We start from the raw sequence: 26,686 nt of genomic DNA on the forward strand, positions 1-26,686 counted from the left end.
CGCAAAGTGGTCATCTTCACAACAGGAGAGAACACTTCCTGAAAGTCTATGCCCTTGGTTTGAACATATCCCTTTGCCACAAGCCTTGCCTTATACTTGGGTTTTGCATCAAGAGTTTTGATTTTATACACCCATTTGTTAGGAATAGCCTTCCTTCCTTTGCTTTGGGCAATTCAACCAAATCCCAAGTATGATTAGCATGCAAAGCTTTAATCTCTTCCTGCATAGCAAGCTCCCACTTGTCGCTGTGCTCACATGTCTTTGCCTCTTTATACATAAGAGGCTCTCTCTCATCTGTCAACATAATGTAATGTAAAGAGAGGTCATATCGACTCACAGGCCGTCTTTGACGAGTAGAGCGTCTCACCCAATGATCCACATTATCCGGCAATGGGTTTACATCAGGTGGCACTACAAAATCATCAACAATGGGTTGTTGTACATCATTTTCAGCACCATTTTCAGCATTGTTTCTTGGCTGCAATTTCCCTTCAGGAGCCTCAATTTGCTGTCCAACATCATCTGGCTCAAACACCACTGGATCATCTACATTTTCAGCCATTTGTGGTGCATTCTGAGGGTAAAAAATAGGCCTAACAGGTGGCTGGTCATGCTGAAATTTCACCCTTTTATGGTCATGCTTTGAGGCACAATTGTTTTGAAGCAGCCTTGCCTCATTAAAAACATCTCGGCTGCGTACAACCCTTTTGAGCTGAGGTAACCAAATCCGGTAGCCCATTTCGCCTTCTTCACCATATCCCATGATGAGGCCTTTAATGGACTTCGCATCTAGTTTACTCCTCAACTCAGGTCTAACATGCTCAAAAGCTTCGCAACCAAAAATGCGTAAGTGATCATATGAAGCAGGCTTGCCAGACCAAACCTCTACAGGGATGTCACCTTTCAAAGACATGTGAGGGGATCGATTGCATATATGCACTGCAGTTTTCAAAGCTTCTCCCCAAAATCCATGAGAGAGATTAGCTGTGGACAGCATGCATCTCACCCTCTCTCAAAGTGTCCTATTGAATCTTTCAGCCACACCATTAGACGAGGGGCTGTATGGCACAGTAAGCTCTCTCTTAATGCCCAAATTTTCACAAAACTTGTTAAATTCAGCACTTGTGTACTCCCCCCCATTGTCTGTACGCAAGCATTTTAGCTTTCTACCAGTTTGGGTGGTCACAAATGCATGAAATCTCTTAAACGCAGCAAAGGCTTCATCCTTAGACTTAAGAAAATAAACCCAAATTTTCCTAGAATGATCATCAACAAAAGAGACAAAATAACATGCACCACCCATAGACTTAGTAGGCATGCTACATACATCAGAATGTACAAGATCAAGCACACAAGATTTACGAGAGACACCAGAGTAATAAGAATGGTTTACTTGCTTGCCATATTGACATTCATTAGAAAAATCAAGCTTTGTGCCTTTAGCATCAAGCTTGTTCAAAGTACAAAGCTTAGAAAGGCCCTTTTGGCTCATATGGCCAAGCCTCTTGTGCCACAACTCCATGTGAGAGTTAATTTCAGCCAATGCAATAAACTTGCCCAACACGGCCTTTCCATGCATGTAGTAAAGTGTCCCTTTCTTTGTGCCCTTTACAATCAGCCTTGAGCCTTCGGTCATTTTCCATGACCCTCTCTCAAACAAGATGCTGTAACCATGCATATCCATATGACCAACAGAAAGCAGACTCTTCTTGATTCCCGGCACATATTGAACATCATGCAAGACAAGCTCATTTGTGCCATCTATGGAGAGATGCACAGTGCCAATACCCTCAATGGAACATGCATGATTGTTTCCAAGGTATACATGGCCACGCTTGCCTGCATCAAAAGTAGAGAAACACTCCTTGATAGGAGTCACATGAAATGAAGCACCAGAATCAACAATCCAAGTTTGGGACAATGCATCATTGACAATCAACAAAGCATCAATAAGATCACTCTTGGTGATGTGCATATCCATTGAATGAACATTTAGAGAGGCATCAAAGTCATAAGCATCATCATCTGACAAAGTGGCACACAAGATGTCCTCTACATCTGACAGCTCCTCAATCACGACACTAGAAGCCACATTGGCCTTCTCTTTGTCCTTTGAGCTATCCTGTGCATCTGCCTTGACTTCCTTCTTCTCTTTCTTTTTGTCTCCACCATTCTTTTTCCTTTCTAACTCAGCTTTATAGTACCTGCAATCGGGTTTCTTGTGACCTTTCCTGCCACATTGATAACAAGTCACATCACCCTTGCCTTTGCTTGCATTTCCCCTTTCTTTATTATTTCTCTTACTCCTTTGTGCATAAGCATTCTTCTTTTCTGTCCTGCCTCTAACCATGTTGGCAGAGCTGTCTCCCTCTCCACTTGCTTTCCTCCTGATTTCTTCATTCAAGATAGAATCCCTAACACCATCAAAGGTCAAATTGGGGTTATTGGACAACGAAACCACCAAAGTTTCCCATGACTCAAGTAAGGTCATAAGCAAGAAGATAGCTTTCAACTTATCATCAAAAGGGGGCAAGCCAGAATCCTGTAACTGCGACAAAGTACCTGCGAACAATGACAAGTGCTCTACCGCGCTCTTGGACTCATCTAGTTGCATGCCAACAAGTTTTCGCATCAAGTGCACCTGGTTGACAGGCGTTGTATTTTCATACATTCCCTTTAACTTTTCCCACACATCAAAAGCAGTCGTGAGACCTTTCACATCAATGATGGTCTCATCTGTCATGGCCATTTCAATGTATGTAACAACTTTCCTGTTCATGCTAACCCATGCTTCATCTGTCATATTTTGTGGCTTCACCTGTTCAAGTGCCCCTTCGCAATCCGTAAGAAATAGGATTCCCTGAATCCTGTCTTTCCAAATATCAAAACCTGTACTATCAAACCTCCTAGTCTCGAAGAGGTTCTTCACATCCGAAGAAGATGAGGCCATAGTTGCACGAAATAAGAGGGATAATACGCTGATTTTTTGGGCAAAATGTGCAAAAATCGGAGTATAGCCTCACAGAGATGTGCACTACAGCTCCAAATGGTCACAGGAGCAATTTGGGGCAAAATAGGACGATTTGGGCACAAAATTCAATTTCTGAAATTTATACGCAGGAAATTTCAGCGAGCGAATTTGTGCTCGAAAACAACGGATTTAGTTGTTTTTAGCCTCAGAAGACATACAGAAGGCTAATACACAGCCTTTAGAAGCATGTAAGCGCAAAAGCCTCAATTTGTAGCATCAAAATTGCATGAAATTGAGCTACAAATGGTCATACATTGACAAAATTTGTCAAATGTGCGTAGATTGCATCGATTTGCACTTTTCCGAATGTAATCGCACCATAAAAACACTTGCAAAAACCTGCGTAAATCTGAAATTTGCTTAAAACACCTGTTTTATGGCTTATTTTTCGGCAATTTCAGGGTTTTCGGGTAGCGGGGACTTAGCGAAAGTATTCCCACACCTTAATACATAATTTGCAAAACCTGTATTTTCACTGTCATAACTTGTAATTTCTTGTTTTTGACCTAATTTCAGCCTGTTTTAGGTCAATTTGGGTTGCCGGGAGCTCTTTGGTGTTCGGGGTCGAGTCCTTTGGCGACGAAATTGCAAAATCTCGCGATAAAGTTGACCTTCTTGGCTGAAATTCAGCGTTTTCAGGTTTGGGGGCAAACCCCAATCGAGCTCTGATACCAGTTGATGAGCGCGCGGTGGTGTGTGCAAGTGAAAGAGCACGCTGGAAGTGCAGTGTGTGTGCAGAGAGGGGAGGCGAAGAGCAGTAGAAGAGGAAGCGCTAGCAGAAGAAGAGGGAGAGAGAGAGCTCACGTTTTTGGGGAAAACTCAATAATCGAGTTTTGGGTTTTCCCACTTTTATTATAAGTGGCCTTTAAAAAATGTGTCCAGGTTCATATTTGTCTAAGTTCAATATGAACCTGGACAAAGTATTAAAATGTACAAAAAGGGGTTATTTAGGCCTTTAACCCAACAAGTATTTGGACCATAAGATGGGCTGGTCTCCCCCCCTTAAAGAGAATCCTTTATTAGGGAGAATCTTTTTACAAGCACAAGAACCGGAGAAAACTCCTCCGTTCTAATTTCTTGACTCGATGGTCGTTCCTTCCCGTAAGGGAAATCCGAGAGACAAGCTCTCAATCCTTTTTTTGTCTGTACTCGGAGTTGAGACTCCGCAGACAATTTTCGAATTCCGTTTCCGGAATTCCCAAGCGTAGGCTGAAGCCTTCTCGCTTCTCCTTTGCGATGAAGTACTTGCAAACATAGATTCCTCACGGGAAAGCGTCTGCTCTTCGTGGAAAGCTCGTTAAAATATTTTGCTTTTTAAGAAAAGCTTCTCAGAATCCATCTTTATTCTTGTGCTTGCATCTTTACGCGTATTCCTCTTTCCAGTTCGGGTTTCTTGCGAGAGCAACGAGATATTCCCTTTCCGATGCTCTCGTCACCCCATCACGTGACGCATTAGGAATATTCGTTTCTTGGTCTCTCCTACCAAACTAATGGTAAAACCCCTTTGCGATGCTTAATGTCACCCATCATATGACACATCAGAGTTTTCGGTTCCTGATGGCTCTCAATCCTTTTTCTGTCTGTACTCGGAGTTGAGACTCTGTAGAAAATTTCCAAATTCCGTTTCCGGAATTCCCAAGCGTAGGCCGAAGCCTTCCCGCTTCTCCTTCGCAATGAAGTACCTGCAAACACACACACACACAAACACGGGACAACAATTCGTATGGCAAATTCCACAATAGATACTTGTCGCTCTTTCGGGGGAAAAGCGACTTTTGTGCTTCGTAGGCAGTATCCACAAGTTTGGAGGAGTTTTCATCGGCTTATGCATCCACAAGCATCAGAAGCATTCAGCATCAGAAGTCCAGAAAGTATCCACAGGAAGAAGTTTGGCAGCTGTGTCTCACCTTTAAGGGGGGGGGGGGGTATCGCGTGTGCATTACACTTTCGCCACGTGGACAAGCGACTGCTACCGTCTAGCGTCAGTCTTAGTCTAGCGTAGGACCCAGCCAGACACTTTGTGAGCCTTTAGCAGGACTTGCATGTTCAAACAGGTCATAGTCGTAGTTGCATACCCTCTCTTGCACAGTACAATCATTCAAGCATTCAAGCATGTGAACTGTCCCTTAAGTCAATTTATTAATAAGTGACACTTTAGCTTCATTTTTCGTCATGATCGTGGGTTGCAAAGCATGCTGCTCAACCTAGCATTCTGGCAGTATATAGGCAGCATTTTGGCAGTATATAGGCAGCCCATTCGGGCGCTTGAAGAGCAAGAAGCAGAAGAAGCAGAAGCAGAACCCGTCGGCAAAACCAGTACCCGCTGTCAGGTGGAGCGGAAGTGTTTAAGGATTTAGCTCGGATCTAGTACCCCGCACAAACACAAGGTTACTTTACTTCAGTTGAAAGAAATGAATTGAACCGAATGAACATGAGAGACGCAAGAGAGAGAGAAAAGAGACGACCTCGAATGTCGGGTCCCAAATCCTCAAGAGCCCCTTGCTTTGTTGCCAGAGCAAGTACTTTCTTTATTTCTTGCATAATGCTGATACAATGATGCTAAATGCTGATGATGCTGAGATATTGAAGGGTACTGGGGTACTGCGGGGTACTGAGGGTGCTGAGGTACTGATGGGTTCTGTGTCGACGACGACGAGGTATTGATTGGTTCTGTGTCGATGGCGACGACGACGACGACGAGGTACTGATGGGTTCTATGTCGACGACGATGACGACTACGACGAGGTACTGATCGGTTCTATGGATCCTTATGCGGAGCTAGGCAAGGGCCGAGCCAAGGCATAAGGGGTACTAGGTATTGGGGTACTGTGTCGATGATGACGACGACGAGGCTATGGCTGAATGTTGAAACTGCTAGCGATGTCTATGGCTTGGTTCTGCAACCATGACGAGACTAGGGCTGAAATCTGGTGGCGATTGTGGCCTGAAAACGCTGGCTGTTTGGGCCGAAAACACTGGTCTTCTGGCTTGAAAATGCTGGTGAGAAAAGGCTGAAAACGCTAGGTGCTGTCCTGCAATCCTGAGTCTGCAGGTTTTTTTGCTGCTGCTGCCTCCTCTGCCAAATCCCAGCGCTCAAAGGCTTGCCTTTATAAGTGCTGAAAACTGGGTCGAGCACGCTACAATTCAGCCCCCACGACCTTGCTTATAAATCGCTGAAACTCACTTATTTATAAATGCCAGCTAAGAGGTGGTTCACATGTAGTACTTGCCTACATGCTGAAATGTTGTATTGTGCAAGAGAGGGTATGCAACTATGACCGGCTTGGGCATGCACGTCCTGCTAGAGGCTCACAAAGTGCCAGGCTAGGTCCTAAGCTAATGACTCATGCTAGACTGTAGCAGAAGCATGTCCACGTAGCGCAAGTGAAGTGTGCTGGTGACACCGGCATCGTTTTTCAGCCTTAGCCAGTACCATTGATTCCAGCCCATCAGCATTTTCCAGCCTCAGTTAGTACCATCGAATTCAGCCATCATTTGCTAGCATCAGCCTAGCGTTTTCAGCACCATCAGTGCCATCAGTTTCAGCCTTGTCGCAGTCAAGTTGCAGATTCCATCCCTTCACCATTAGCGTTTGCAAAATTCAGCACTTAGCCTCACAATACCCAGCATCTACCTCAAGTACCATCACTACCCAGCATCTATAGCAAGTACCCGTCAGCATTCGTCATTCAGGATTGTTGTAACAGCATTGTGCAAGTAATGAAAAGCAAGTATTTGCTTTGGCAACAGAGCAAGGGGGCCCTTGAGGGTGGTTGGGACCCGACATGTTGTGTCATCTCTCTTTTCTCTCTCTCTGCCTCTCTCTCCTTCATTGTGCTCAATTTAGTTCCTCTTTTCAAGTGAAGTAAAGTAACCTTGTGTTTGTGCGGAGTTCTAGATCCCAATAAAATCCTTAAACACTTCCGTTGCACCTGACATGGCTAGATCTAGATCTGGATCTGAAGGCCCCAGGAGGGGCTCTATTGCAATGCTCTGAAGAGGTAGCCCCCCTGCTCCTGCTCCCTATATAGGGTCTCCAGCAAGCTGTCTGACCCAGCCCTCAGCCTCCACGACCCTAATTAATAGGGAAAAATATGATGTTAGTGGGAAAGGGCATCGGATGCCCATAGGGTTCAGGGGACAAAAATAGGAGAGATTGTGATAAAATATCCGAGGCCTATAGGACCCTATTATGGCCATGGAACCAAGCCAAAACCCAAGGCTAAACATTGTTGGAATGTCCCGACATGAGAAAACTACCTCACAATGGCCACAAAACAACCTTCACTTCCTAACAACTATCCGTGGGCGATTGGACGATTCCAAAGATATGCGTGAACTCTAACACCCCCTCTCAGCTCATGGAAAGAAAGATGAACCAGGAAGCTGCAGTGAGCAATCTTGAACTCTGTTACAGGACTCCGAGATCAAACAATACAAAGCGCCGTAGTATCATCCAACCACTACCCTCGAAAGACGTTCGGGAAGTAAAATGCTGTCTGTTGAAAGTAAATCGAGCTCTAACAAGAATCTCCTCAACTCAATCGACTCACAAGTCATGCAACCAGGATTTGCAAAAGGTACGGCTGCTGACCAATCCAAGAGAATGCATAAAAATTGATAGTAAAGGCATAAACTACTTGTATCCGGATCAGTTCCCAACTCTAAAGTGCTCCACCCTTCAGGAAAGAGTCGAATACCTGCACCTCGTATCATATGCCACATGCCAGAATCTCAAGTTGCTACGGAATTCCAAAGAGTGGGACAACCAAAGCTATTGAGAAATCAAGTGTCCGATGGCGAAGAACCAAGGAACTGCACCAACCACCATATACAATGGTGAACCGCAAACTGTATATGAAGGAACTTCATCGAAACAGAGAGTGAAATTGCTACTGATCTTCATTTGTTTGGAATACATCTAGAGAGAATCACACCCCACTCTATGAGTGAATCGGGAACAAACATTTAGCAGAAAGGAACACACATCAATATTGAGATTGCATCTAGTATTGCAAGATCAACCCTGTAACCAAGCTTTGTAAGAGAAGAACAAGGTGGTATAGAAAGCCACCAAATAGACTGTCAATCTTGTCCGCCACACATCGAATTGCTAAAAATTTAAGGAAGTAGTCTTGAAAACTGATTCCTAAGCTGGCTACACATCCCCCTTTGAAGGGAGAACACACGGAGCATGATAAGTGCCATAACTCTCCAACAATCTCTACCCGTGTAGCTAGATCACTTGAGGTAGGTGAATCCGAAAGAAAATATACTTGTGGAACATGGAACCAAATCTGGGAGAACCAAGAAGACCGTCTCCCCACTGTAAAGAATGCCGACTGGTTATAAATGGTTGCTAGTCCAAGAAGGACCACTATCCACATGTATGAAACAACATGCCAGTCGAAGGATAAGCAAAGTAGGTGTGTCCTAAATGGTATAGTCTCGAGGGATCAATTTGGAAGACAAGGCATTGGAACTATTGCACTAGAAGAGCAACCGTCACACCACAAATTTGAAAGGCAAACCAACCAACGAAGTGGCAACAGAAGAACATTCGCCAAAATACTAACTGCATAATGGGCTAAAGCACACCATCTAAAGCCATAAGAAATGGGAAAGGAAACCAAGAACTAGAAGACTTTTTGCATGGTACTCCATTGAATGGAGCACCGATAATGGATTGAAGATAATAACGTGGAAGCCCCCTCTGAAAGAGAAGTATCCTCAAAATTACTCTACAACTGACTCAACCCCATGTCAGAACAGAGCAAACACTATCATTGACAGCTTCACAGCTAAACCAAAGAGCTCCCCCAAGATAGGAAGCCCCTTTTCCGCTCAATCCTAGGAAAAGAGAATAAGTACCACCAGAAAGAAGTCTGAGACAATCTGGAGTAAAACTGCTTCCTCTGTAACTGAATAGCAAAACCTCAATCTCAAAGAACTCGAGACGCAAAGTGAATCACACCGTTTATAAACTCGGACTCCTAAGAATAGGAAGACATGACAGGTTGTCACGTGACGATCATGTTTGCCAAAGAAGCGGTCGGGGTTCGGAAAGGAACTAGCTACTTAAACTCCCTACGATCAAACCAAATGTCTGCCACTCCTCTGCATCTGCCAAGATCAAACTTGTAGGTACAATTTGGTACATTATGCCAAACTGCATATTGTCACGTGACACATCCAACCCTATGTGTCCGTGGACAAGCTACAGCATGACCAAGGTTTAGTTTAGTCAAGTCAGTCTAGAATAGGAAGTGATCTGGCACTTTTGTGAGTCTGTTTGCAGACCATGCATGTCCTGACACTTAGTGTAGATGCATATCCTCTGGTTGCAGACAACATGATCATCATCATTACCATCAGAATCCATCACAACCCATCAGGAGCATTTTTACAGTGCATAGACCTATTTTCCCTATTTTTGACATTTTTCACTTATTATTTTTAAGTGACTTTTGTTGGGAACTAGGTAGGGCAAATTTGCTAAGTTTGTATATATAGAAACCTAGCGCTAGCACTTTTGGGCAGAAGAGGTTGCTGAAGCACTCGCTCAATAGGCAACTTCTCAGCAGAACGGCAACTTCTCAGCAGAACCCCCAGATGCCCTAGCGTTTTTTCTTCATAGAAGAAAGCTAGAGTTTTTTGACCAAATCAGCTAGCGTTTTTGCTCTTGCAGATCCCTTGCGACAACAGACCAAGCAGAAGCCCCAGCGTTAGCAGATTCTCCACAGCAAGACCATTTTCAGCCCTAGCGTTTTTGCATCTGCAAGACACTTCAGCATTTTTGCAGATCTTTGCGACGGAATCCCCACAAGCATCAGCGTTTTCAGTTTTTAGCATTTAGAACCCGCAGAAGAACCCCCAAACCTCGCAGATCTCACCTTCTATCATGAGGACGTGGCAGTTATTAACCATGTCACAAGGATGTGGCAACTGCTAACCGTAGTTGTTGGTTTCTTTCCAATGGGGTTTATTTTATTTGTTTTGAGACCCTCTTTTTGAAGTAGCAAACGGTCGGACATTGTATGGCCAATGTGAACGGTAGATTCACCCGCAGACGGGAAGTGGTCGGCACTGGAATTCGTATGGTAAGAGGATGTCTAGGCTCAGAGCAAGATCATATAGGTCCCCCCGTCGCACTTAGCAAGTTGGTGGATACTAGGAAGTGAACTCAATTAAGGCGTAAAGTCAAGGTGGGACTACCAACTGAAAGTATCCAATACTTGGGCCACATTGCACTTTTGGATGCGGTCCCAATGAGGATAGACGGTCAGAAGACCAGTGGGAGCCCAACGGAAGCATCTCCTAAAATTTAGGGAAGTGCTATTTTGGGCCGTGAAATGTGTTCGCGTCATTACCTCCGGTATGACTAAGGGAACATTTTACAACTCTGCCGCGAAGTCTACTGGGCAACCGGTCAGGATATTTTTAAGCGGCGAACCCGAAACGGGAAAATGCTTGTAAATGCGCCAAGTGTCAGTTTTCCATGGACTTTCCTCCTACAGAAAATTGGGCGCTGATTTTTAAGCTGGGAGAGGCCTCATTATGCAATTTGTCACAGGTTAAGAGCTATGGAGTGCTTCCTTTCCCTCTCATGTACAGTGTGGTGCTAGGAGTGATGCCCTGCACACTACACACTGCTCTCTCTCTCCCCTACGTGCAGTTATGTGATGCCCCACAAGAGGGCTCCTCATTTGACTGATGTACAGCTGTGTGGGTTCATGCTTTTGTGCTGAGGCAAGAGCCTCCTTGAGCAGGAACAGCGGTAGCTAGTTGCTACTCCAAAGCAGGCATTGGTGAGGGTCATAACCTCACCATACAGGTGCAAAATCAGCGCTGTGTATGCGCTGTAATTTTACTGTTATTCAGCCATACGGACGCCAGAACCTTTGGGAATCGTGCCCCATTGGCAGAGGACAATTAGGGGACTGTTTGGGGCTAAAAACAGGGCAAAAACCAGTAAATACAGCGTGCTGAATTTACTGTTTTTGGGTAGGAATCAGAGGGTATACGCCAGTGCAAGTGAGTTCTAGCAGGGGAATTGGTTTCGCGCAAGTTTTGGGGCTGTTATGTTGCCGAAATTTGGCCAAATCAAATGGTATCTAGGTGGATACACGTGAAGGATTCCCAGGACCTTACCTTGTAATTTACCCTCCTAAAGAATAAAGAAATACCGAAAGGGGTGCCAATTTTGGGGCCTATAGGTTGTCGGTGTTTGCTCGGAGCATTCTAGCTTCTGAGTTGTGTGTGATTAAGTGGTAATTCCCGTTACAGGTTACCTTTGCGAAGTGCTCTCTGTGTGTGTGTCTAAAGTAAAGAATTTCGGGTGAAAGCCAACGCCTACCGCCCTACGGGCCGGTTTCATGGTTCCATTGCGGGGATATCAATCACTCTTTCCTTAAAGAGTGAGCCTGGATTGTTTTGGGATAAAGACATAGAGTGCAGGAACGCGGGGATTACACTATGGCCGACAAGGGGAAGAGAATTATGGAAGAGGGTTCCTCTTCAAAGGACAGGCAGGAGATTCCTATGGTTTTTGAGATTGGCGAGAGCTGACGGCCACGTCAGTCTGTACCTCCTGTCAACGTGAATGTCCCTCCAGTAGTACAGGGCTTTATGACTGGGCAACTTGAGGATGATGCGTTCAAGACTCAGTTAGTTGCCGCGGTGAATGTCTTTTCGCAGCTGGTGCAGAATCCGAGGTTTTTGGAATTCTTGCAAGCGCCACCAGTGCAACAGCAAAATAGGCAACCTACGTCGCGTATGGAGCTTGTTGATGCTCAAGCCCAGGTGCTTCACGCGACGCAGGAGGAAAGGGAACACTCGTATGTTGCGGAGTCGGGGGCTCCAAAGTAGGTTCTTCCCGTGCTTGAACAGGTGGCTAGAACGTCTATTCCACAGGTTATGCCAGTTCAGCCCGCCACCTTTTAGAGCCAGCATGCTGTCTTGAATGGATAGGGAGCTGGATACCAGGCTATGCACTCAGTTTCTCCACCACCCACGGTACATCCTGGGTATTTCGGGGGTGGATCAGTGTTCCAAAGTATGGCTTGTTATGCGCCTGGAAGTCAGCCGTACATGCTAGGAACAGTGTTCGGGGGTATGCAAGGCATCATGCCAAACCCCATGTATGGTAGTATCGGCATGCAGCAAGGTTTCCACTGCAACCAGGGTCAGTTTGGGGTGCCATAGGGTCATTTTGGCATGGCTGGTTTTTCTGGACAGCAGCCAGATATCGCACCTCTGACGCAAAATGTGAATGGCCAAGGTGTGCCGATCATGCCTACTACAGTGCCCATGTTGCAGACCATCCCTTATGACAACTTGGGGGCACTAGAGAAGCCGAAGGCTTACAAAGAAGGTGGTGCAGCGGTAAAGTTTAGTACCTTCAGTGGTTTCGAGGATAAGACAAAGGCTCTCACTTTCCTCCAGCAGTTTGATACAGCTTATGCGAGAGGGAATTTTACAGAGGCCTCGAAGGTCAGGAAAGGTGTCACTTTCTGAAAGGACAATGCGCTTACATGGTGGACGACTTTGTTAATGCAAGGACATGCACCTGCCACTTGGGTTTACTTCAAGCAAATGTTTGCATCTGCTTGGCTATCAAATGAATTTGAAGCCGACGTCCTGACAGATTGGCACCAGCTTACTTCAGCTTCGTGCAAGAGCTTGCTGGAGTACAATAGGAGGTTTTGTAAAGCATTACTCTCAGTGACCTCCTACAGATTTGTGCCACTGACAGAGCAGATAGAGAAGTACTGTTGTGGGCTGCCTAAAGGGCTTCGCGATTACTGTACAAAGAACAGAGTGGCTACCCTTACTCAGCTTATGGAAGTTGCGAACACTGGTCTTGCCTTGTTGAAAGGAGAGGACAATGGATTTCTGAGCACTGACAAAGGAGGGCAGCAAAAGAAAAATTCAGCGAAGAAGCTCTTTGTGAAAACGGCTCCTGATGTGTCACAGGGGTCAGAAAAGGCCACCAAAGACAAGGATTCAGCCGGGACTTCTAGAGCGCAGGCAAAGAAACAGAAAAGGAAGCCTTTTGTGCGCAAGTCGCTCGAGGAAAAGAAGGTCCTAATGGTTGAGAACAAATGCTTTATATGCGAGCAACTTGGTCACTTTTCTATCAATTGTCCACAAAGCAAAAGGCCAGCTGACTCAGAGGATAAAGAAGTCCAGAAAGGCAAGAAGCCAAAACCCACAGCAGGTTTAGTGCCAGACATGGTGGGTGACAGGCCCAGCACAGATGCTAGTGAGTTATGCAGGACATGGGGTAAAGTTAGGTATCAGACAGCACTGATCTTTTTTGATCCAGGTGCCAAAGCCAACTTTATCTCACCAGAGTTAGCTATGAAGCTGGGCATCAGAGCTGAAGAGATGGGGTACACAGTAAAGGCAGGGTTGACATGTCCTGGCCACTCAGAGTGTGTTACTCCCATCATTGGAAAGTTGCGTCTGCATATTCAGTCTTATGTGGACACTGAAGAGTTTTACATCATGCCGTTGGAAGGTTGTGACGCCTTGTTGGGGATCCCGTGGTTGTTCCGAGTGCATGGAATCTTGGGTGCCTACAACAAAAAGATCACTGTACAGCATAGGGGCAAAACTCACATCTTGGATGTAAAGCTTAAAGGAGAGTCAGTCCCTATTGTATCTGCTTCTGCTATCACTTCTGTAATAAAGAATCATCTTTCTGTGTACTTGATTTTTGCACGTGATGTCTCAGATAGTAATCAGTCAAATTTATCTGTATTAGATAAAGAAAGGTCAGCATTTTTGCAAAAGTTTAGTGACTGTTTTTCTGATTCATTACCATCGCAATTGCCACCAGAGAGACCTGAGGACCATCGGACAGATTTGGCGCCAGGGTGTAGCCCACCAAATAGACCTCCCTACAGGGTTAGTGCGGCGTAGCAGAAAGAGATTATGGGCCAGGTTGAGGAGTTATTAGAGAAGGGGTTGATTCAGCCTAGTTCTTCACCCTTTTGCTCCCCAGTGCTCCTAGTGCAGAAGAAGGATGGCTCATGGCGCATGTGTATTGATTACCGTGCATTGAATAAGAATACCATCAAGAATAGGTTCCCTATTCCTAGAATTGATGATATTCTCGATCGTTTAGAGGGTGCTGCAATTTTCAGCAGGATAGACCTTAAGAGTGGGTACCATCAGATTCGTATAAGGCCAGAGGATGTGCACAAGACTGCGTTTAGAACGACATTTGGTCTTTATGAGTTTCTAGTGATGCCGTTTGGGCTAACAAATGCTCTTGCCACGTTCAACAGAATGATGGACCAGATTTTCCGCTCGCATCAACAGTTTGTTGGAACGTTCTTCGATGACATGATAGTGTATTCGAAGAATGAAGAGGAGCATAGGCGTCACTTGACCATTGTGTTCGAAGAGCTGCGCAGTCACATGTTACTTGTCAATCCTAAGAAAAGTGAATTCTTCCTCGAAGAGATCCACTTTCTGGGCCACATAGTCTCAAAGGATGGTGTTAGAATGGATCCCGCAAAGGTCGAAGCTATCAAGACATGGCCAGACTTGAAGATTGTGCACGATGTCAGAAGCTTCTTGGGATTGTGTTCCTACTATAGAAGGTTTATCAGAAATTTTGCATAGATAGCATCGCCTCTTCACGCATTGCAAAAGAAAGAGGTCACTTTCAGATGGACCCAAAAAGAGATTTCAGCTTTTAGTCTCTTAAAGGAAAAGTTGACTTTTGATCCAGTTATTGTTTTGCCAGATCTTAGGAAGTCATTTGTGGTCCAGTGTGACGCGTGTGGCAATAGCATCGGAGTAGTGCTAATGCAAGATGGACGGGTAGTAGCTTATGAAAGCCGAATTTTGCAAGGGCTAGAGAGGACTATGCAAGTCTATGAGAAAGAGCTCTTGGCCGTGATTCATGCGCTTTCTAGTTGGAAGCACTACCTCTTAGGTGCTGATTTTGTTGTCCAAACAGATCATCAGATCTTGCGATACTTCTTGACACAGTCAAAGTTATCCGAAAAGCATATGCGATGGGCAAACATTCTTTCCATGTTCCACTTCCAGATTATGCATGTGGAAGGCAAGAAGAATGTTGTGGCTGATGCGTTATCAAGAAAGCCACAAATTTCAGCTGTGTCAATTCCTTATCATCATGAGCTAGATGACATGAAGGAACAGTATACTGCTGATGAAGATTTTGCAAGGATCTTTGAACAGTTACAAGAGGGGCAACATCACGAGCACTACCTCCTTAGAGATGGTTTTATGATGATGCATGGCAGACTTTATGTCACTAGGCCACTGCGACATAAGGTGATGGAAGAGAGTCATGTCCCACCGTATGCAGGACATCGTGGCATGATGCAACAGTTAAAGCGGTAGAGACATTCTTCTATTGGCCTACCTTGAGGAGAGATGTGGATGCCTTTGTGCGAGCATGCATAGTTTGCCAAAGGTCAAGTTTGACAGGCAAAAGGCACCAGGGTTGTTACAACCACTACCGATTCCAGATAAGCCATGGGAAAGCATTGCTATGGACTTTATCTTTGATCTTCCAAGGACACCAACAGGGAATGATGGTATATGGACCATTATTTGCAGGTTCAACAAGCAGGCCCATTTCATCCCTGTCAGGAAGAAGATAAAATCTGATCAGATGGCACGCTTGTTCATGTACAATGTGTTTAAGTACCATGGTATGCCACAATCGATTATCAGTGATCGTGATCCTCGCATGACGAGTTTGTTCTGGAGAGGATTGTTTGAGAACATGGGCACTACGCTCAAGTTTTCGTCTTCGTTTCATCCACAAACTGATGGACAGTCAGAAGAGGCTAATTCTACTGTCTTAGATCTGCTGAAATGCTATGTGTTAGATAATAAGGGCAAGTGGAAACAGTATTTGCCTATGCTTGAGTATGCGTACAATAATACGGTGCATTCGTCTACTGGCAAATACTGTTTCCACTTGCCCTTATCCACAAACTGATGGACAGTCAGAAGAGGCTAATTCTACTGTCTTAGATCTGTTGAAATGCTATGTGCCAGATAATAAGGGCAAGTGGAAACAGTATTTGCCTATGCTTGAGTATGCGTACAATAATACGGTGCATTCGTCTACTGGCAAAGCACCTTTTGAGATTGTTGAAGGCGGCAAAAAGGTTCCTCCCATTTTGCAGACAAAGGACAAGATCTTTGAGGCAGATCGATATGTTAAGAACATGGATGAGATGTATAAGAAGATTAAAGTTGCCTTGGAGAAGACTCAGGCAAAACAGAAAAAGGCTGCTGATCGTCACCGTCATGAATTGCTACTATCACCTGGTGATTGGGTTCTGTTAAGGTTCGAAAAGGCAAGGTTAAAGAAGATGAAGGGCAAGGAACGGCTGTTTCCTAAGCTCAACATGCGTTACTATGGGCCTTTTCAAGTGCTTGACAAGATCAGCGATGTGGCTTACAGGCTGAAATTGCCTGATGCATGGAAGATCCATAATGCGTTTCACGTGAGTCCTCTAAGACCCTTCGTGGGTGATGTGCCAGAAGATATGCCAGATGAGGATCATCCAGAAGTTGAGGAACTTGATTAGATCCTGGTACCTGAGCAAGTTTTGGCACATAAGGACATAAAAGTTAAAGGACAAGTTGCAAGACGCTATTTGGTGAAGTTCAAGAACTATCCGCCTATGGATGCAAAGTGGATGGAAGAGCATGAACTGTCAGAGTCACCAAATGTATTGCAACTCTACCTTGAAGCCTTTGAGTTACAGCCTACTTATGCCCCAACCCAACGTGTGCAAAGGAGGGGTAATGATAGAGCTAGTACATCAAATGTACATATGAATTCAGTGCCATAGATGGAAATGACAAAAGTATGAAGGTCTCATTAAGTCATTTATATCTATGTATGTTACGACCTTTCTTGTGGATACATGCAATGATAAAAGAGTGTTAATAGCCCAAGATCATCAGTGGCGTGTATTTATGGTATGCAATCGAGGACGTTTGCGATTTCAAGAGGGGGGTATGTCACGAGGACGTGGCAGTTATTAACCATGTCACAAGGATGTGGCAACTGCTAACCTTAGTTGTTGGTTTCTTTCCAATGGGGTTTATTTTATTTGTTTTGAGACCCTCTTTTTGAAGTAGCAAACAGTCGGACATTGTATGGCCAATGTGAACGGTAGATTCACCTGCAGACGGGAAGTGGTCGGCATTGGAATTTGTATGGTAAGAGGATGTCTAGGCTCAGAGCAAGATCATATAGGTCCCCCCGTCGCACTTAGCAAGTTGGTGGATACTAGGAAGTGAACTCAATTAAGGTGTAAAGTCAAGGTGGGACTACCAACTGAAAGTATCCAATACTTGGGCCACATTGCACTTTTGGATGTGGTCCCAATGAGGATTGACGGTCAGAAGACCAGTGGGAGCCCAACGGAGGCATCTCCTAAAATTTAGGGAAGTGCTATTTTGGGCCGTGAAATGTGTTCGCGTCATTACCTCCGGTATGACTAAGGGAACATTTTACAACTCTGCCGCGAAGTCAACTGGGCAACCGGTCAGAAACGGGAAAATGCTTGTAAACGCGCCAAGTGTGAGTTTTCCATGGACTTTCCTCCTACAGAAAATTGGGTGCTGATTTTTAAGCTGGGAGAGGCCTCATTATGCAATTTGTCACAGGTTAAGAGCTATGGAGTGCTTCCTTTCCCTCTCATGTACAGTGTGGTGCTAGGAGTGATGCCCTGCACACTACACACTGCTCTCTCTCTCCCCTACGTGCAGTTATGTGATGCCCCCATTTGACTGATGTACAGCTGTGTGGGTTCATGGTTTTGTGCTGAGGGAAGAGCCTCCTTGAGCAGGAACAGGGGTAGCTAGTTGCTGCTCCAAAGCAGGCGCACTGGTGAGGGTCATAACCTCACCATACAGTTGCAAAATCAGCGCTGTGTATGCGCTGTAATTTTACTGTTTTTCAGCCATACGGACGCCAGAACCTTTAGGAATCGTGCCCCACTGGCAGAGGACAGTTAGGGGACTGTTTGGGGCTGAAAACAGGGCAAAAACCAGTAAATACAGCGTGCTGAATTTACTGTTTTTGGGCAGGAATCAGAGGGTATACGCCAGTGCAAGTGAGTTCTAGTAGGGGAATTGATACAGTGTGCTGAATTTACTGTTTTTGGGTAGGAATCAGAGGGTATACGCCAGTGCAAGTGAGTTCTAGCAGGGGAATTGGTTTCGCGCAAGTTTTGGGGCTGTTATGTTGCCGAAATTTGGCCAAATCAAATGGTATCTAGGTGGATACACGTGAAGGATTCCCAGGACCTTACCTTGTAATTTACCCTCCTAAAGAATAAAGAAATACCGAAAGGGGCGCCAATTTTGGGGCCTACAGGTTGTCGGTGTCTGCTCGGAGCATTCTAGCTTTCGAGCTGTGTGTGATTAAGTGGTAATTCCCGTTACAGGTTACCTTTGCAAAGTGCTCTGTGTGTGTGTCTAAAGTAAAGAATTTCGGGTGAAAGCCAACGCCTACCGCCCTACGGGCCGGTTTCACCTTCCCGCAGCAGATCCTCGCCGCACGGTCAGAATCAGCGTAGTTTGCAGATTCAGCCCGGAAAACGCAGATTTCAGCAGCTGCGCTTTCAGCGTGTCGTCGTTGTATCGTTGTCATCTCCATCGTCATCGACATAGAATCTGAATTCAGCAGTTACAAGATTTGCAGATTTCAGCCATTAGCGTTTTCAGATTTCAGCCCGTCTCGTCGTCGTCCTCATCGTCGTCGACATCGTCGGCAAGTCCAAGCATTGTAGAGATTTGTGCAATGAATAGTAGACCGCTCTTGCCATATATGGGGCCTTCGGAGGAGGGTTTGACAACATTCTGGTGTCGTATTGTTCTCTCTCTATATCTCAGTCTCAGCACCTTCATTCACAGTGTCTATTCACTATGTTTGTGTCCATTGCACTCTCTCACTAAAGGAACGGAAGGCTCTCCCTTCCGTAAGTAAAAAGAACCCTTGAGCACAGTTCGGAGCACTCATCTTGAGCAAAGTTCAACATTCATTTCGCTGCACCTTACACATATAGACTCGGAAGAGCACATGTACTCCCATTGTTGTAACTTGCTCCCTTAAAATCTTCACCAAAACTGTCCTTTGTACTCGTGTTGAAGAGAATATACCCACAACTCAAATGTGCAATCAATATCCAATCCACAACATGACACCTATACTGAATAGTTTGGGTTTTCTTTGTCGAATGGTTGTAGTTTGTCACTTAAAGAGATGACTTCCGAATCTAGATATGTGTCTCACATGAGAACATGACTATTCAAATGTGACCTTTCATCGCGTATGTAAAGGAGTGTTTTATCACAAATCATACACCATCATGCCCATCTATTCAATTCAGTTCTCAGGCTTATAAGTCTTGCTATTGAAGTTCAAGATTTTGCTAGGTGGTGTTTATCAAAGATAGGTCTATGCAAGTTCTCACATGTTTCTGTCGATGTGTACTAATTTTTATACTTCTTATGAGAGGACGCTCTTTTAGATTGCACTCAGAATTAATTGAATGCATAACTATTGCAGGTGGGAGAAGGGGTGACCAAATTTGTCAAAGGTCAACGAGTAATACCACTTGGCATGTTAACTTATTTCAAGGATGGACAAGGTACTTGGCAAGATTACATTGTAGTGGATGAAGCGAATGCCTTTCCCGTACCTCCGAGTGTCAGTGATGAGGTGGCAGCACAGTTTATTGTAAATCCTTGGGCTGCCATGGGCATATTGGAGAGGCTAACTGTACCCAAGGGTGAATATCTTTTACAAACAGCTGCAGGTTCTACAATGGGCAGGTAAGCATCTGACTATTTTCTTGTTTCTACATTGTTTGCATCTCAAAGTCATTTATATGCCTTAAACAAACAATGCTGTACCATTGCCGATCTCTGGCTTTGTCTGTTATGTTTCCTCTCTCTCCTTTTCCTGACGGTCATGGTCCTATTTGTTGTTTTAGTTTGGAATGTGTATCACCCGTTTGTGCAGGTTGTACCTTCCTGATATCTGGCTTTGTTTATTGTATGTCCAGATTTCTTCTTTTTCCTCGTTCTCATGTTTGTTCTCTGGTTGACGTGTTACATACATTATTATATGTGAAAGTCTTGATAACGATAAGCATAAAACCTTTGGTGAAGGAGGAGAGCTGCAGGTGAAGATTTGGTTCGTATCTTTTGTTGTCTTGGTCACTTACCTAATATGCTTATATGTATATGTGCTAATTCTCAATACGTGAAGAGGCTGATTCTTATTCGATCTGGCTTTACCTATCTGCTCTTTTCCGAGTTTGGACATGCCACACTCTCTAATAGGGAGATTTATGTTTATGATCAAGGATGCCATCCTGGGCCTAAGTCTTAACCTACGTGATTTTAAGACTGGACCACAAGAGTGTACACGCATTCTCCTCCCTCACGGCTGTCTGTTTGGCATCGAGGAGCCTCAACTACACCTCCCAAGCTATTGCTTGATCCAAGATACTCAATCATAGAGGGAAGCAAGTTTATTCCAAATCATCTTCGCATCCTTCATCAGCTTGATGTGTCTGATAACTCATGGCGTACTGTTGAGAATAATGAAGGACCGATTTGGAACATTGACCCGCCTCCACATCTTTTCTCCCGCTTGATCCTTTGGCTTTTTGAAGTTGTTGCTGACAAAGCCTCCAAGCTCGTATGCATTGAAGACTGCAATCGTTGTTGCATGCCAAATAGCGTAGTCCTCACCATTCAATTGCGGAGCCAAAGGCAATGCCGGTAGAGTAGGAATCTTGTTTGGTTGATCTCCAACACCAGAGTAGAACTGCGACCAATCTCCCCACTCCTCGTAACTCTTGGAGTCTTCCTCTGAAACCTCCTCGTAGATTGTTTCCTCTTTTGAACCTTCGCCATTTGCGTAGTCTTTGAAGAAAACATGTGTCATGGGCATCTGATTGGGCTAGAATAGGTTGAGATGAAGAGAGTTCTCTTGGTCAGCCCACATCACAAAATCAGCCCCAAGTAGGTGAAATACCAGAAGCTGCTAGCCGTACACTCCTCTTTATTCAACCTTGAACTTGCTCCAATCAGCAAACCAACTCGAGAGCACACCGTGGCTTTGATACCATATCAAAGGTATAGGGTTGCCCCCTAGGGGCACCTTGCACCCTGAAGGCCTGTGCACACCACCTCCCCAACCGCCATGCCATCTCATATATACACCCATAAGTGTGGGTCGGGCTGTTGTCCAGCAGCCACGACCTCACAAAATAGGGGGAGGGGGGAGAGGAAAAACTTTAGTGGCCATGGGAAAAAAATATGGCAAGGCTGGGAAAAGTGATATTCCCAGCCTGCAGGAGCCTAATGGCCATGGAACCAAGCCTAAAACCCGAGCTAAACATGGCTAGACCTATCCCGACATGAGAAACCTACCTTTCACTGGCGGGCCATAGCCACAAAACAGCCCTCACTTCTTAACATCTGTCCCTGGGAGAAACTGGGAGCAACTAAACGAATCTAGAGAGATGCCTGAACTCTAACAATGATTTGGATCGCTATCTTAGGAGTCTCAAACTCAATCTGGTAGTAGCCACACCAAAGGGACTGTACTTCCGTGGTCTTTTTGTTAAGAGTTCATTTTCTTGTTCGGTGGTAGCTCCAGTATCTCCCAGGAGCAGTTTAGGGAGTGGGGGCTGTTTTGTGGCTGTGCTTGGCCAGTGTGAGGTAGGTCTCTCATGTGGGGTCGTGTCTAGCCATGTTTATCTCGGGTTTTGGCTCAATTCCATGGCCATTTGTGGTCCTGCAGGCTGGGAATAGCATTCCTCAGCGCTCACATATTTTTCCGCCTAAGCCTATGGGCATCTGGTGCTCCTCTTTCTACTCTCTCCCTATTTTCCCATATTCACCAGGTCGTGGGGCTGGAGGAGTGGGTCGGGCAGGACAGCCTGTATAGGCAGGCAAGGGGGGGGGGGTCACTCCAGCATATAGCAGTTGTGCCTAAAGGGGGCCCCCCTCCTTTGGGTGCCCCAAAGGGGCTTGGTGCAGAGGCAGAGGACTGGCGTTTTTCCTCTAGATCAGCCAGCGTTTTTGTCTTGGATCAGCCCAGCGTTTTTGCTCAGTAGTTCAGCCCCAGCGTTTTCCTTGGGTAGCAGATGCAGTGCTCGAAGATCATCTCTACGGTCCAGTATCACCTCAGGGCAGCCCTTCACAGGCTTTGTGCCCATGCAGTAGTCGATTTCCTCGATCAAGATCTAGATCCACATCTAGATCTAGCCAGGAGGAGATGCACCAGATCTATGCTCTCAGAGCATGTCGGAGGTGATGCACATGTTGAGACCATGTCAGTGGTCTCATGCGCATGAGCAGTTGCTGGCAATGTCAGTAGCAGTTGCAGTTGTGTGTCCTCGGGTCTATCCATTGGGCATGTCAGTTCTATGCGGGACCACCCTTGGTCACTTGTATGAGCAGATTGTTATCAGCATGGAGAGCCTTTCCCAGATCTCTCTCTCTCTCTCTCACACACACACACACACACACACACACACACACACACACACACACACACACACACACACACACACACACACACACACACACATTCTCAGAAGTCCTCTCTCTCTACCTCAGAGACCTCTCTTCTCCACAGGTGTGCCTTGCTCACGTGTTTGGAATTGGAGGTGTTCTAGATCGGAGTGAGGTACCCACCGGATCACGAGCCAGCTCTTGTCTTCATTGCATCTTCCGCTCGCCACCTTTGACATGGTATCAGAGCTCTATGGTGATACGACCACCTGAGTGCTCGGATATGGCTGATCTGGTGCGGTTTTGGACATGATAGAGAGAGAAGAAGCTTGCTGTTTTTTTCTGGTTTTCTCCAAGTTTGGGGCAACTTTGGGTATGTGGAGGCCTTGGATCCTCGTCTAGGACTTCCCCATCTTTACCCGTGATTACCCCAATCTCTCTTCACCGATGGGAACCCGATGGAGGCTTCAGGATGTGTAGCAGTGCTAGATTGCTTTGGTTATCCCAAATTGAGTCATGTGACCGTGCCTTCCCGCAAGGGGAGCAAGCATGCAATTGTTGGATTTAATGGGGAGCTACTCATTTCCAGCTTCTTCTTCAGAAAGAAATGTGTGGGCAGCAATAGGATCTTCTTCCTCACTTTTGGAGGAGGTTTCTATAGTTGTGTTTTCTTCGAGGAGATGGATTGGCAGATTTGCTTTGCCTTTTCAAAATGCACGTCTTTCTTGGAATTGTTGATGGAGCTACCTATCCGATGGGTAGTAGGTTGATGATTCAGTTGCACTTTTGTACCAGATTTCGGATAGAGGATGACAGTGTGGGATTTCTTCCCTTATTGCCGTAGAGGATGTCCCATGAATTCTCATTGTCCATCTAAGGATGGAAGTTCCATTTCCGACTTCAGTAGACTCGTGTTCATCCGGTATGCAGCAGTTCCGATGCATGTGTTGGAGTTGGCTTTGACAGGCAGAGGGAGATGCTTTTATCTCCAAAACCACTTCTTGTTGGATCATCTGAATTCCTTGGATGAGGTTTAGAGGTGGAGCGTGTGGTGCCAGACCCTTAGCCAACTAATGACAACAGTTCGAGGAGGCTTTGTTGGAGTGTGGAGCCTTCCTTTCTTCATGTTCTCTCCATTCCCCCGTGGTAGTGTGGCCCTACAGATCTGGTCACTTCTTTGCCCTTTTGTGAGCTTGTCAGTACCAGTTGGACAATTTACGACTTTTAGTGAGCTTGTCAGCACCGTTTCCGGGACAGGTTTGCAACCTTCAATGGGCAGTTTTTTTTCTTGATGATCGACAACAGATTTGTCGAGATCCTTTGGATGACAGGCTTTGCACGTATTGTCAACAGCTGGTGTAGACATCTAGTTCCTACTCCCGCAGTCAGTAACATTTGGATGCTTCTTCCACACATCCCTTTGGAGAGCTCCAACCTTGGGGGGCAGCCCTTCTTCAGGTGTGCAAATTTGGCAATGGTTGGCTAGTAGAGCAGGTTCTTCCCTTGCAGTATTTACCCCAGCTTTTTGGCATGTTACAAATCAGCCCCAACGTTCCTCATGGGCTTGTTCCCCGAGTCGGTTCCTTTACTCTCCATTTGAGTATTGGAGTTATGTTGTGTATTGGATATAAATTGCAAGTTGAATTGTGGGTATATCCTTCTCAACACAAGTACAAAGGACAATTTCGAGGAAGATTTTAAAGAAGCAAGTTACAACATTGGGAGTATATGTGCTCTTTTGAGTCTATATGCAGTTTGGCATATTGTATTGGATTGTACCTATAGGTTTTGGTCTTGGTAGATGCAGAGATGTGGCGGACATTTGGTTTGATCTCAGGGAGTTTGCTTGAGTAGCTAGGTTCTTGTTGGACCTCGACGGCTTCTTTGGCAAACATGATCCTCAGATGACGACCTCTCAGGTCTTCCTATTCTTAGCAGTCCGAGTTTACCGATGGTGTGATTCTTATCGAGTCTCGAGTTCCGTGAGATTCAGGTTTTGCTATTCATTTTCAGAGGAAGCAATTTTACTCCACGTTGTCTCAGATTTCTGTCTGGTGGTACTTATTCTCTTTTCCCAAGATTGAGCGGGAGGGGGACTTTCTATCTTTGAGGGAGTTCTCAGCTTCATCTCTTGAGCTTTTAGTGCTAGTGTTTGCTCTGTTCCGACGTGGGTTGAGGCAGTTGTTACCTCAGAGCATACTTTTGAGGATACTTCACTTTCAGAGGGGGCTTCTAGGTTATTATCTTCAGTCGACTACCGGTGCTCCATTCAACAGGCCCCAGGGTACCATGCACGGTGTCTTCCAGTTCTTGGTTTCCTTGCCCATTTCTTGCGGCTTTGGATGGTGTGCTCAAGCCCACAGTGCCGTTAGTATCTTGGCGGATGTTTTGCCTTAGCCATTTCAGTGGTTGCCTCGTCTTTCCGATTTGTGGTGTGACGGTTGCTCTTCCCAGTGCACCCGAGCAGTAGTTCCTATGCCTCGTCTTTCATATTGATCTCTGGAGATTGTACCTCTGTAACAAACTTGGCCACTCCAAGTCTAGATTCTGTCGCGACACAATAGAATTCACTTCAAATACTTCACAAATAAAGAGTCGACATGGCCCAGCGTAGTTCCGTGCCAATAGAGATTGCCTCTATGATGGATCGCGGAAATAGCCAAGACAAGGGGCTTTAGAGACAATGCATCTTCCACTAGATTTTTCTATCCCTGAACATGGACAATCTGGAAGTGAAAGTGTGACAAGATGTTAGCCCACCGCGTCTGCTTTTTCGGAAGCTGCTTCTGTGACAAGAAGTAGCGTAGACTCTTAAAGACCGTGAAATGGACGTAGAGTAGATAATGTCGCTAGTGTAAGACCATGGATCATTGCCAATTGCTCTTTCTCATAGTTCTGTGCTACAAATTCTGGCCTTGAAAACATTCGGCTTTCATAAGGCCTTCTTGCAACAATCCCCCGAGACTATGACCACAAGCATCACAATAAACTTCGAATGGCTTTTGCAAGTCTGGCAAAGCCAACACTGGTCTAGTAGTCTATTTTTGCTTAAGTGTCTGAAAAGCAGTCACCTGTGTCGGTGCCCACGAGAGGGACTCCTTTTTGAGTCAATAAGTGCAAAGGCGAAGCTATCTCTGCAAACTTCCGAATGAACCGTCGGTAGTAAGAACACAAGCCCAAAAAGCTTCAAACTTCCTGAACATTCCTCAAGTCAGGCCAATCGCGGATAGTCTCAATTTTGACCGGGTCCATCTGTACTCCTGCTGCTGAGACGATGTGTTATAGGAAATGTATCTCCGGGAAGAAAATCTCGCTCTTTTTGGCATTAATAACCAATCTGTGATCACGCAATGTCTGAAAGACCTGTAGCAGATGGGGTTGATGCTCTGCTTCATCCTTGGAGAAAACTATAATATCATCAAAGAAAGTGTCCACAAAAGATCGATGCTCTTTGAAAATCCTATTTATCATTCGGTTGAAAGTTGCTAGAGCATTGGTAAGTCCAAAAGGCATCACCAAAAACTCGTATAAACCAAAGCTTGTTTGAAAGGTTGTCTTGTAGACATCTCCCGGAGCGATTCTGATATGATGATATCCGCTTTTAAAATTAACCCTGCTAAAACAAGAGGATCCCTGAAGTCTATCAAGAATACCATCGATCCTTGGAATCGGGAATTTGTTCTTGATGATGATTTTATTGAGAGCTTTATAGTCATTTCACTTTCTCCAAGATCCGTCTTTCTTTAGTACCAATAAAACCGGAGAACAATAAGGTGAAGTACTAGGCTGGATGAGACCCTTTTCAAGGTCGTCTTTCACTCGGTTCATGAGTTTTTCATTATGGGCTCGGCTAACACGATAAGGTGGCCGGTTCGGTGGTGTGGTTCCAGGAATCAGATCAATAGTGTGGTCCTCAGGACGAGATGGAGGTAACTCACGTGGCATGCCTTCTGAGAAACAGTCAGCATGTGTGTGCAGAAATTCTTGTCATTCTGTGTCCAATTCAGACATGTTCGTTCGTTGTTCATCATTCAATTCTTTCAAATAGATCGAGTAAACAAAAACACAGGATTTCATTAATCTTGAAATGGCTGAAGCCGATAC

At 45.3% G+C, this 26,686-nt stretch overlaps 1 protein-coding gene across 1 annotated transcript in view; it reads left to right on the forward strand.

Annotated features, from left to right (window-relative positions):
- Positions 1-26,686, forward strand: part of LOC147456943 (uncharacterized) — an 85,816-nt gene that overhangs the window by 37,756 nt on the left and 21,374 nt on the right. The window contains exon 2 of the mRNA XM_086512012.1: positions 19,617-19,882. Within this exon, the coding sequence (XP_086368138.1) occupies positions 19,617-19,882 (266 nt within the window). The remainder of the gene's footprint in view (positions 1-19,616; positions 19,883-26,686) is intronic.

Source organism: Adiantum capillus-veneris, chromosome 5, assembly GCF_014529385.1.
Source record: "Adiantum capillus-veneris isolate H3 chromosome 5, ASM1452938v2, whole genome shotgun sequence".
In the NCBI taxonomy this organism is placed as follows: Eukaryota; Viridiplantae; Streptophyta; class Polypodiopsida; order Polypodiales; family Pteridaceae; genus Adiantum; species Adiantum capillus-veneris.